The sequence below is a fragment of the Ursus maritimus genome, unplaced genomic scaffold (genome assembly GCF_017311325.1).
Source record: "Ursus maritimus isolate PB19 unplaced genomic scaffold, ASM1731132v1 scaffold_9, whole genome shotgun sequence".
In the NCBI taxonomy this organism is placed as follows: Eukaryota; Metazoa; Chordata; class Mammalia; order Carnivora; family Ursidae; genus Ursus; species Ursus maritimus.
This window is the reverse complement of record NW_024427107.1, coordinates 44,082,198-44,095,856: the sequence shown is the minus strand read 5'-3', so window position 1 is coordinate 44,095,856 and position 13,659 is coordinate 44,082,198. Positions and strand designations below refer to the sequence as shown.

The window sequence follows — 13,659 nt, the reverse complement described above, 5'->3', positions numbered from 1 at the left end:
GCGCGCGAGCATGAGCAGGGGGAGGGGCAGAGGGAGAAGCAGACTCCCCGCTGAGCAGGGAGCCCCATACTGGGGCTTGATCCCAGGATGCAGCGATCATGACCTGAGCTGAAGGCAGATGCTTAACCAACTGAGACAGCCAGGTGCCCCTCTCTTTTTCTATTTTTAATATTCTCTTTAAACTATGCTTTTAAAAAACCTACCTAAGCCAAAGGTACTCAATGAAATGAAAATATGTGAACATGTATGTATGTGTAAAAACTTATTTTTAATAAGTCTGAACTACCAGTTTGTTCCTATCAGAAAGAGTAGTTTCACTGTATAAATCCATACATATTATATTTATGGTTCTTTTGGGGAGTTGAGAAATAGAGAATAGAAGTGAATCTAGACTTTATTAATTATGAATGTTTTCATTAATGAATATATGAAATCTATATACAAAATCTTTCATTATGTAACTGAAAATGCTATGAGCCTCAGTCTCTGGCAGTGCTAGAGAAATCCCAGAAGCCCTAGTGAAAAGAATCAGTTGTCTGATGGGTTTGGGTGAAGAATGCAGTAACAAAGCAAGGAACAGTGGGTTTCCCAGTTAACAAGCTAATCAGTCATCCCCTAAATCAATAGGCATTACCACTTATTATGACCCAACTGCCCTCCCCAAAAATGTGACCACTCTAGGGAGAGAGAAAGGAACTGACCGCAAAGAGACAAGAAAGAAATTTGGTGGCTACCTGACTGTGTATATCAGTACACATAAAATTGCTGACTTTGCTATATTTAAATTATACTCTAGTTTTAAAATGAGAACTATGTTAATGAAAACAGGGGTATAATTCATCTAATAACCCATTATAGAGAACTTTATAAACCACATTCTACACAACTCTAAAGTACTATGAAAGTTTGCTATAGTTACATAGTATTTTCAGGTATGGTCAGACCTCTAAATAGTTTTCCAATTTTTTTCTTCACTCACAGGGATTATATAAAAATAAGAATATTTTGAGAAATAAGTATGAAAAATTAAGTATTCACCTTCAAATATTATCCCTCCCCAAAAAAGTTAAGAACATGATGAGGCTAAACAACTAATATCTAGGAGCACCTGGGTGGCTCAGTCAGTTAAGTGTCTGCCTTCAGCTCAGGTCATGATCCTAGGGTCCTGGGATCAAGCCCCATGTCTGGCTCCCTGCTCAGCAGGAAGCCTGCTTCCCCCTCTCCTTTTGCTCTTCCCCCCAGCTCATGCTCATACTCTAAGAAATAAATAAAATCTTAAAAAAAAAAAAAAAAGGTTTGAAGAAGGCGCTAACGATACAAAAGGACATTCTCCAAACATCCTAAGTCACAGTTACAGCAGCAAATATAACATGGTTTGAAAACCCCTAATCAACTCTAGAATTTAAACATCTCTGAGAATATGGATAGTTATTTGCAAGCCTGATTATATTTTATTCAATTAAGGAAAGCCACATATTGATGTAGAATAAAAAACAAGTTAGCTACTAATACATATGTCAAAGATGAATGAACCTCAAAAACATTATCTAAGTGAAAGAAGCCAGATACAGGATACCACATATTGCATGATTCCACTCATATGCCATAAAAGATAATTTATGAAGAAAGTGGTTACCTGGGGCCAGAGACAGGGATTAACTATAAATGGGCATGAGGGATCTTTCCAGGAGGGTGAAAATGTTATAAAACTGATTTATGGTAACAGTTTTATAACTCAATTAAGGTGCTAGCAATCACTGAATTACATACCCGAAATCGGTGGATTTTATGCTAATATAAAGTACATCTCAGTAAAGCTATTAAAAAAAATACAAGTTAGGGCGCCTGGGTGGCACAGCGGTTAAGCGTCTGCCTTCAGCTCAGGGCGTGATCCCGGCATTACGGGATCGACTCCCACATCAGGCTCTTCCGCTATGAGCCTGCTTCTTCCTCTCCCACTCCCCCTGCTTGTGTTCCCTCTCTCGCTAGCGGTCTCTCTCTGTCAAATAAATAAATAAAATCTTAAAAAAAAAAAAATACAAGTTAACAAAGCTATTCCTATGGAAAGATGAAGTTAGAATGCAAATTTAATGCGAACTGGCCATATACTCCCTCATCTGGTAATAGGGACTGCTTATCTTGGCTCTTGACTCAGATCTAAAAGTGAAATCCAACTTCTCTATTTACTGTATGTATAAGCATTAATAAGACAAAGATATGTATAAAATGAGTAAAATAGTGTCTCATAACGTTGTCATGAAGATTAAATGAGATAATGCATATAAGACTCTTAGCACTTATCAGAAAGAACGAGTTCTCAACATTTGCTACAACATGGACGGCACTGGAGGAGATAATGCTAAGTGAAATAAGTCAAGCAGAGAAAGACAACTATCATATGATTTCTCTCATCTATGGAACATAAGAACTAGGATGATCAGTAGGGGAAGAAAGGGATAAAGAGGAGAGGTAATCAGAAGGGGGAATGAAACATGAGAGACTATGGACTATGAGAAACAAACTGAGGGCCTCAGAGGGGAGGGGGGTGGGGGAATGGGATAGACCGGTGATGGGTAGTAAGGAGGGCACGTATTGCATGGTGCACTGGGTGTTATACACAACTAATGAATCATCGAGCCTTACATCGGAAACCGGGGATGTACTGTATGGTGACTAACATAATAAAAAATCATTAAAAAAAAAAAAAAAGACTCTTAGCACTATTTCTGACACATATATGCTATTATTAGTATTAATTTGGTATTAAAACTTCCCCATAAATTTCTCACATACTACTTGCTTACATAGGTTGAAAAATAATTCTGTTCATTAATTTCTAATATATAAATTATACGTAAATTAGATATAACTATTTCTCGATGAATATAAAAAGTAATTATCAGAATGAGATGTGATTACAAAGTAATGATATATTTTGAGTGCTGCCCCCCAAAATTAATCTCAGTAATTTATAATCTATCTTTTCATTACTGTACATATTAAAAACTTTACAATAAAAAACTTTTAATTACAAAGAATTTACATATTTCTGAGTTTTATTCACACTATACATAATGTATAAAAATGGATATTAAGATATAATGCAAAGATACAAATGCAAAATATGCATATTTACAAATAGTTTCAAAGGTTCTAACAACGTTAACATCCATAAATACTGGAGACTGTAATACATGTGAGGATAACTACTGAAGAAAAAAAATCAAATTTTTGGAAAAGCTGAAGTCCAGAATTACCAAGTATACTCTACAAAATCATTAAACAACTGCACAATGTTAGCAATAAGCTGGAAAATAAAACAATGATATATTTAACTAATATATTCCATGAATTCTAATTTATCTGTAAGAACTTTTATTTCAGCTCCTATTACTGGTTGCTCCACCACTAAATGGTTTTCAGTTCAAATAGGAATTACTAACAAAACTAAACAGAAAAACATAGACTAATTCAAAAATATTATGCAATCAAAAACTGTGTATATGCCTGAAACTAATATAACACTGTATGTTAGCTACACTGGAATTAAGATTTAATATATATATATATATATATATACACACACACACACACACACACACACATACATATATATGTATACGTATACACACACACACACACACACACACACACACATATGTAAAAATCTCCTTCCAATGCTGAAGACAGCAAATGGATAATTTTATATAATTAGATTGTAAAAGACAATCTACACTGTCTCTTAAACCAATTTTTCCCATTTTAAAATTCCCTTAACTAACCCCATAAGGGCAGGTATCTTGCCAATTTTTTTCTTCTCTAGCCAGGGCAATGCAAAGTGGCTGGCACACAGTAGGCATTCATCACATATCTGTGAAACAGACTTGAATGAATGAACAAAGAACAATATCAAGTGTGCAAAAAGGCAGACAAACAGTGGAAAAACTCACTGGAGTTTAAAAAAAAAAAAATGAAACTGACTGGGGAGCGCTGTTCACAAAATTGAAGGAAATATATACCCTGTCTATTCTGTCATCCTTCCCTGTTTTAATCATCCAGATAAGGATACAAAAGAAGCATTAATCATGAAAAAGTTAGTACAAAACAAAAAAACAAAGTATGGGCAAAACAAAGAAAAGTTCTAAGAAATATGCAAGGAAATGTTTAATTAATAATGGCAAGATGGTTATGTTAACAAGACCATGCAAGCGTACCCCAAGTCATACAACACAGAATCCTGTAAGATAGAAGACTAAGCTGTACCATGCACAGAGCCATCTGCTGTGTGGTCCACACTGTTCTATGTCTGACGTGAGATTACAGCTCAAATAAAACTATTACACCTTAGTAGACAGTACTAGTAAGACCTAGTCACTTGCTTTCGGAAGTTTGATGGAAACTGAGCTAATCTGCTACAAAGGGAGTTATTGCAATGCAAAAGCAGGGGGTCAGGAGAGAAGAAGCTATTTCAACAAGCTATCCAAATCAAAAGAGAAAGCTGGTATGAGAACAGTTTGTACTATGTACTTCCCAAATCAACTTTACCATAAGATCAGGATAGTTTATTTTCATTGTGATCATACTTACCTATCTCTAAATGTGCAGAAATTCAAGTTTGGGTGTGAAATGGATACATGAATTGAGCCAAAGACAACTGAAGATTGCTGTATTTCTCATTCTCAACTGCCCTAAGCTTCTTTAAAGGATCTGTATGTTCTTAAGAACTATAGAGCCATTGTGTAGAAACACAATTTCAGCATTCACATTATTTTGATGAGTCTGAATCTTACTTCAGTGAATGAATCAAACCCTGATTTATCTGCATTTAAAGCAGAAACCTGTGCCAGCAATGTACGCCCTTTTCAAGAGGATTTGACAGAGCCAAAAAGCAAACATTGCTGGATTTATATAAATTTCAGTCTACCCTGAAATGTCTAACTATGTGATCATACACAGAACAGTGTTTTATCTGCTTGGATTTGTTAAAATATATTCTCTTTCACCAGATTGTTAAAATTAATGTTAACATCTATCATTAGAGAAATAATCTCATAATCAGAACATTAAGTGCTTTGGCTGAATTAATTTACCACTTAGTAATACCTCAAAGAGCTTTATTTCAGTATTCTCTTAGATTTCAAACAGAGTAACAGTGAGCACTAGGCCTGTGATAGTATCTTTTTAATGAATAATGCTCACAAAAATTTTGGATTCCCTTAATATTACCGCTTTAAAAAAAAAAAAACTCCTGTTTTCCAATAATTAACAAGCACTACTGCTAATAAAAAGGTGATAAAGCCAGTATGCATATGAATTTGAAAACAGGACAAACATATGTACATATATATACACACACACAACCTATAGACACACACACACACACACACACACACACACACACACACACATCATCCCAGATGAAGTGTTTACAAATTCATTTTAAAATAGGGACGAAGATCCCAATCTTCCTACTGGTGCTGAGACTTACATCCTCCTGAAGCCGATCCTGAATAAAATAACCAGATGAAAACTCATTTGATTTCATCTTTAATCTTCATTTACTTTAATTTTCATTCTATTTAGTATTATTAAACTTGTCTATAACATATAGACTGTCAAGCACTGTATCTTACTTTTTAAGAAATTAAGTTAAATATCTTTAAAACATGTTTAAGAGAAGACAATCGAGAAAAGATCTCCCTTTACTGTAGAAAGTTATAAAATCTTTCTGCAGAAAAACAATCTAAATTAGCTATCCCTGTAAATGCTAAGAGCAAAAACTACTGTGAAGATAAACTTGTAAACAACCCCAAGAATTCTAACAAATTTATCTTTCTCCTCCTCCCCAAAGTACAGCTATTCCAAATATGCACTTGATCACTTTTTACTTGGTCAAGTTATATCAATTTTTAAGAAAAACTGTGTCAAATGTAAATAATAACTTTTTTAAACAAAAAGCGAAAGATTTATAAAAGACATAAACTAAGCTTCTGGTTTGGGAGTTAGATTAAGATAGAATCTTAACACTAAAAAACAATGTTTTCCCATAGAATTGGAGAAAAAAACCTGCAAATCATATGTATAATAAAAATTTAGTACACAGAATTCATAAGCGACACTTACAACTCAACAACAAAAACATTCAGATTTAAATATAAGAACTTGAATATATATACTCCCCCAAAGAAAATACACAAATGATCAATAAGCAATTAAAAAGATGATTAACATCACTAATTGTTAGAGAAATGCAAATGAAAACTACCATGAAATACCACTTCAAATTCTTTAGGATGACTTTTCAAAAAACCTAAAATAACAAGTATTGATAAAGATAAAGAGAAACTGGAACCCTTGTGCATTGTTGGTGGGAATGTAAAATGGTACAGTCACTGTGGAAAACAGAGTGGCAGTTTCTCATAAAATTAAACATAGAACTACCATATGATCCAGCAATTTCGCCTCTAGGTATACACCCAAAAGAATTGAAAACAGGTACTCAAACAAGTATTTGTACATCCATGTTCAAAGCACCAATTTCAATAGCTAAAAGGTGGAAACAACCGAACGTCCACTGAATGAATAAACAAAGCATATACACACAACGGAATTTTTCAATCCTAAAATGGAATGAATTTAGAAGGAAAGAAAGGATGGGAGAGAGGGAGGGAAGGAAAGAGTATATGGGGGAGGGAAGAAAAAATTCTGACGTATGCTACAGCATGGATGAATCCTGAAAATTTTATGTTAAGTGAAATAAGCCAAACACAAAAGGACAAATATTGAACAATTTGACTTACATGAGGTACCCAGAATAGTCAAATTCATACAACGTAGAACAGTAGTTATCAGGGGCTCAGAGTAAGGAGTAATGGGAAGTTACTGTTTTAATGGGTACAGAATATAAAATTTATGGAGATGAACAGGGGTGATAGTAGCACAACAATCTGAACATACTTAATGTCACTGAATTATACACTTAAAAATGGTTAAAATTACAAATGTTATGTTTTGCGTCTTTTACCATGAAAAAATTAAATAGTAGTAATAATTTCTAAGCAGGGTGGTACAGTTGAAGGAGCCCTGAACCAAGAAAATGAGGATTAAAAAAAAAAAAAAGAAAATGATGATCAAATTGAGGTATTGATATTAACTCTGTGCTCTTAGGTTAAGTAATTTGAACTCTCTGGGACTCAGTTTTTTCATCTTTGAAATGAAAAGATTTTAAGAGATGATGAAAGTGTTTCTTTTCAGTTCAAAACATTCCATGAAAGCACATTCCAGATGCAAGAACCAAAGCTGACAATCAGGCTGCTGCCACTCAAGTGAAGATAAGAGAATTAGCATCCAGGTTAAGTCTTACCAGTTTTAAGACAGTCTGTTAAAAAAAATGTTTATCACAAAAGCATACAGATGAAAATAATCATAGCTCTGGAAAAAAGGAAATTAAAAAGCTCTATCTCCAGGGGCATTAAAAACACTCAACTCTATGTTCTCAAACTGTGGTATTATAAAGGACAAGGCAGTTGAGCAAACCTCCTTTTGAACCCTGTGGGGTGGGTTACTTATTCTCCGTGTTTGCTGATAAATAAATATTGGCATTTTTTTTAGACTTGAAGGGCCTAGCTTCCATTAAAGTTACTGTAGTGTTATTCTGAGCTAGCAGAGGAAAATGGCTGCTTCAGTTTCCATTTCAGAGAGACAAAAGGATCACTTCTCCTTTAGACACCATATCAATTACCATGAGCCCACTACCACCAAATCCTGTATTTCCTAATTAACAATGAACTCAAACATGGATTCCACAGAAACATCTTCCTCAAACAAATGAACTGCTCAATAACTTCATTAATCAAAACCAATCCATCTGTTACCGTGCTAAGTAAGGAATGGTCACTTAGAGGGATTCCTCAATCTTGTAAATAAATGTGTTTTCCCATATTCCTTTGACTATAAAAATGACTCATGACATATATAACCAATAATTAGAAAAGAGAAGAAGCATGAAAGCAGATTTTACCTCAATAAAAGAAAGAACTCAAGCACTGCCCAACAAAGAATCTGTTTACCTCACAAACTAGCTAAGTCCCTCTGAATAAAATGTTCAACCCATGACAGACAACTATAAATCAAAGCTGTGTCATAGACTCATAAACTAAGACAATGCCTAAGATTCCACCTAACCCTATTAACTACAATTCTTTGAGATCATCACAGTAATATCTATATGCTGTTACCTATATACTAAGAGATACTAGGAGAGTTCAGATTTATTAGCTGTACTATCTCAACTACCCTCCCAATACATGGAAATCCACTTTAACTACAAGGCAAAAAGCACGCTGAGCCTTTGAAGATGATTAACAAAAGATAATGTACATCTTCAGTCCTTCAGGTAAAAAAGGGATCAAAGACTTTAGAATCAGATAACCTTCCATGAGAATCCTTGCCCAGCCTCTGTGTGACTTTGGACAATTTATGTAACCTCCCTGAATTTTAGTTTTATAAGAGAATATCTATCATCTTAGCTCACAGGATTGTTACAAAAACTTTATTAAACCAAATACCTAATACTGCATTAAAAAGTATTTTCTTTCAAATCCTATGCATTCTTTAATAACCTTACAAGTTACTGTCTTCATGTTCTCCAGGATTTCTAAGCCAAAGTAATTTTTCTCTGTACTTCCAAAGTATGTTGCATTGTCTCTCTACAAACGAGATCACATTTTTTGAACCCTCAATTATAGGAAAAAGTGAATTTGAGATTATAGTTAAATGCAGTATTACAAGCCTGATGAAGAAGAAATTAGGTTAATGAATATTTGATTACCTGGTTTAACTTTCGAGTGTTCATATTAAACTCAGACATTCTTAATTATGTAAAAGTCTAGGCCCAAAAGTAGCCTTCCAAATTCCTCACCCATAGTATCCATTCACAGATCCAATACAGCAACCTTGACTTTGTTGAGACAGTATTATCCCTCTAGAAGCCTCAACACCCCAAAACCAACCTCCTCATGTCTGGATATCTACCCAACCAGTAAAACCCAATTCTACTGTCACTTCTATGAAGCCAACCATGACATCCCAGGGAAATTTTCTACTTTCTTTAAACTAACAGGACATTTTGCTTAAGCCACAATTTTGCCATTTAAAGACAACCGTTTTTTTATGTGTCTGGTGTTCTCTCCCACTAGACTGTAAGTTGTCATCCTCACGGGATATCTCTTAACCTCACTGCATTCTACTGTATTCTTTTCCCAATCCCAACATGTAGCACAATGCCTATCAAAACAAAGAAAATGAAAAAATATTTATGAATGACATCTAATCTCCTCTAACATAACTGAAGCTTCTTAAGGAAAAGGGAAAATGGCACAGGAATAAAAAATAAATTAACACATACTTTAGGTACTTATTTTTCAATTAAAATTGCAGAACAAGGGGTGTCTGGGTGGCTCAGTCAGTTAAGTGTCTACCTTCAGCTCAGGTCATGATCCCAGGGTCTGGGATCAAGCCCCATGTCGGGCTCTCTGCTCATTGAAGAGCCTGCTTCTCCCACTCCCTCTGCTACTCTCCCTGCTTGTAAATGCACTCTCTCTCTCTCAAATAAATAAAATCTTTTAAAAAAATAAAACTGCAGATCAAGAATGTGCAAATGATCAATGTTCATGTAATACAGTACTGTACAGTGACAAAAGCAAACAATATAAAAACTACATTCTACCATATGAATGAATATCACAAATGTGTTGTGTGACAGAAGCGAGTCAAAAAGGAGACTATGGATGATTCTATTTAAGTCCAAGAACAGACAAAAGTAATCTATGTTAAAGATATCAGGATAATGGTTAACATTGAAGGAGGGTAAGTAAGAGAGGCTTTTGAGATGCTGATATTATTGTTTCTTAATCTTTCTGGTAGTTCCAAAGGTTCAATTCACTTATGAAATACCATAATATATGTACTTTTCTATAAAATATTAATATTCCAATTAAAAAGTTTATTGAACTATTAATAGATATATTTATTATACTTTCTCTGTTCTGGGGGGGAAAAAAAAGTTACCCCAAGAATGTATCTAGAAACCTAAAAGCATTACACTGTAGAAATTTTTTGAAAACTGCCTACAGGAGACCAAGCTTTATTCCTACTAGTAATAACAAAGTTATACTTTATTGCCCTTTAACTAATGCTTTATTGCCCACTTTTAAACATCCCCTTACTAAAAAAGGAGGAAAATTAAAATTTGAATTAATTGCTCAAGATCTCTATCATTAAATAATATTATCACTGTGTCTTTCCCATTATACCCTACATATTTCAGTCCTGTTCTAAGGGATTAAAAGAGTAAGTTAACCTGATACAAAGCAATGAAGAAAAAAAGTTTTGAAATGTTTATATTTTTATGTTGGAAAGTGTGCAATACACAATGAAAGATAAAATATGACCAAAATATTTTGAAAAAAATAAATCCTAAGAAACTGGAGTTTAGTATTCACTTGCTCATTAAGCTAAAATATATTAACATGAACATTCAAATGGGAGAAAAATAACTTATTTTCAATGTTACTTAAGCCACATATTTTTTTAAATTAGCAAACCTGATTAAAATAAGTGTTAGTTTGAAATTTCATATATAATTAGTATCAATTTTTAAACAAGAAATATGAACTATGTTGTTGTTTTACATAAAATCTAGATTTCCATTGCTAACTCAAACATACCAACTAAAATTTTTTTTCAATGTGGCATATGTGTTTCAAAAGCTATGATCTATAGTAAATATGCTCTTCTCATTATTGAAAAAATATATAGATTTGGATATAAATAGCATCACACATGTGCTTTAAGAAACTGGAATGTGATTTTTAAAAATCCAGATGAAACAACTTGTGTAATTTGAGGAAGGGAGATACCATATTGGGAACAGAGTTGACAATGATACAACCAGGGTCCTTACTAAAATAATTTCACTCACTACATGAGTTAAATAAAATTCTCAGTTTTCACATGATTTTGATTTAATTCAAGCACTATATGATGTATTTTATCTGGTATCTTATTCATTTCATTTAACTAATATACATCTCAATTTAATGAGTTTTATATGTATTACTTTCAATTTAGAGTCGCTAAGAACAAATTATAGTTTATGGCTTACTAATTAAGGAAAATAATGTAAAGAAACTATTGCAAAGCACTATACTCATGTAAAGCACAGAAAAATATCACTCTCAAATAATACAGAAATGGTCTTAAATACAAAAAAGCAAGTCAGATCCAAATACAAGCACTGTGTGAGCTAATGGGTTTTAGTATTTAAATGGAATATTTTCTTTTAGGTGTCAGCAGACTTATTTTAAATCGCATTTGACAATATTTAAAGTAAGCCCTACATATCCCTAAAATAAACCTTGCCTATTTAAATATTCAATTTTTTTTCATATAAAGGTTATAATTCATTTTGAAAATTTTGGCTTCTTATTTCCTAAAAAAGCTAAGTATTTTCTATAGTAAATTGCACTGTTTTTCTAAAAATCTCAGTGTTATGAATGATAAATAAATCAGCATATAACTGAGATAACAGTGCTCACAAACATTTATTAAATTTGATATTGCCATACCACTGGGACATATCCCATGGTGTTTCCTAGTAGATCAGAATATAAAACCTGGCTCAAATGCAACATGCTATGTATATACAAATAAAAAGTTAAAAAGTGAATCTCTATAAAACATAATAAATGACATGTGGAATATGGATGACTAAGGATAAAATTAAACTTATCAAGAGAGATTAACAATGATCACTTAAAATGGTTTCATTTTATACAAGAACTGATTTTAAGACTTAACTGCAACTTCTATATTTTTTTAATTTTCTGGATCAATAGGCAAATTTTTTTCAAGATGTGAGCATTTAATTTGTAAATTTCATTTTAAAAGTTATATATTATTAAAGAAATATAATTTTTAACAAATGCAGGACTTTAAAGAATATTTTCGAGAATTTATGTTGCTTTTCATAAATAACAAAAAAATAAATCCTATAAAAATAAGCTTACTAATCAGGTTAGGAAAGCAAACATGTATTCTAAATAGTAAAAGTAACCTAATTTTAAAATGTAGAAATATTTCACTAGAATTTAATTTCATGTGTTTAAAACCAATAATTATTTCATATCTTCAAACAGTTTTGTTTTTAATATATTAAAGTTTGCTTTCAACTAAAAAAAAAAAGTATGACTAGTAATATTGGCTTTCTTTCTCTAAACCTCTTTCAATTTAAGGAAACAGGACCTCCAAATAAAGTAACACAAAATCAAATGAAAATGAGGCCTAAAATCAGTTTCTTTCAAAATGCAGCAATTATAGACATATCAAACACTCCAAAGCTATGTTATGGGTATGCTTTTCTTAGTGGCTAGGAATACACATGTAATTGTTATTTAGGTGATAAATACTTAGGTCTTGATATTAATTTGCAATTTTTAAGATCTTTGTATCCTCTCTCAAAAAGGCAAAAGTAAGATATTTGCCTTTGCAGTTCCTAGTACAGTATGAAGCAGCAACAGTTTAACTATAGTTCCAACACGGATTAACAGTTAGTATCCCATCAACATTTAACACTACCACAAAAGATACTATGATCTAGCACACTTCAGGCATTAAAGAGAGATTTCTAGTGCCTCAGTAAAAGACAGTGTAACTTCAGATATCTTTCTAAGGTTTTGTATAAAACTAGCACACTTGCATAAGACAGACACAATTGGGTTTTTCCCCCTTCATAATAAATGAAAATTACCATAAACCACATTTTAGCATAATACTTACCAGCATGTGGGTAGTTTCAGAAGTTTACCATAAAGAGCAGTGCTGAAAGAGGGAATAATTGGTACAGGTAAGCAGTAGGATCCCCTACAATCCAAAGACGTCAGTCCTGCCTGGAAACCAAATATCTGAAACAAAAAGAAAAGATCCAAATGTTCACAGAGACAAAGTTTTAATAAGCACAGGATGAAATACGTCAGTTTCAATTTGCTCTACAACAGCTGCACACTAAATATGTTCCAATGTCTTTTTCCACTTCCCAAACATCAACATTTTCCTTTATTCAATTTAACATTGACTAAATCCGAATTAACAGATTTAAATATATAGTATTTCTTTCACATCCCTGAAAGATCACTACTTCTTACTAACTTAAAGTTTCACATTTTGTTTCTAAACATAATTCTCATTTAGTGTTTTACTGTCTGCTAAAATGCACATACTTGCTATTAACATAAACTGCCTGTATTGTGCACATTGTAAAAATTAATAAATTGCTGTTAATATCATTTAATGCCTAAAAGAACATTACTTACAACAAAACAGTCATAAAAATGTATTTGCCTTAAACTTACATTATGCACATTTAGGATATCCAAATATATCCTAAAATATTACATCTTTTCCCTTTCTTCTGTGAAAATTGTAGGGCTGAGGTTTTTCACCCCCAGAAATTTGGTACATGGCATAAATTACTCTTCATATGTTTATACTTAAAACGAGCAGATCACACTCAAAAACTTTATAAGCATTCCTTGAAATTCCTGAACAGTATACTTGCTTTAATAGGAAGAATCAATATAATATCACATTATATATGAAACA

At 32.8% G+C, this 13,659-nt stretch overlaps 1 protein-coding gene across 1 annotated transcript in view; it reads right to left on the bottom strand.

Annotated features, from left to right (window-relative positions):
• VPS13B (vacuolar protein sorting 13 homolog B) overlaps positions 1–13,659 on the bottom strand; it is a 759,954-nt gene that overhangs the window by 608,349 nt on the left and 137,946 nt on the right. Inside the window, exon 16 of the mRNA XM_040625596.1 lies at positions 12,838–12,962. Coding sequence (XP_040481530.1) covers positions 12,838–12,962 — 125 coding nt within the window. The remainder of the gene's footprint in view (positions 1–12,837; positions 12,963–13,659) is intronic.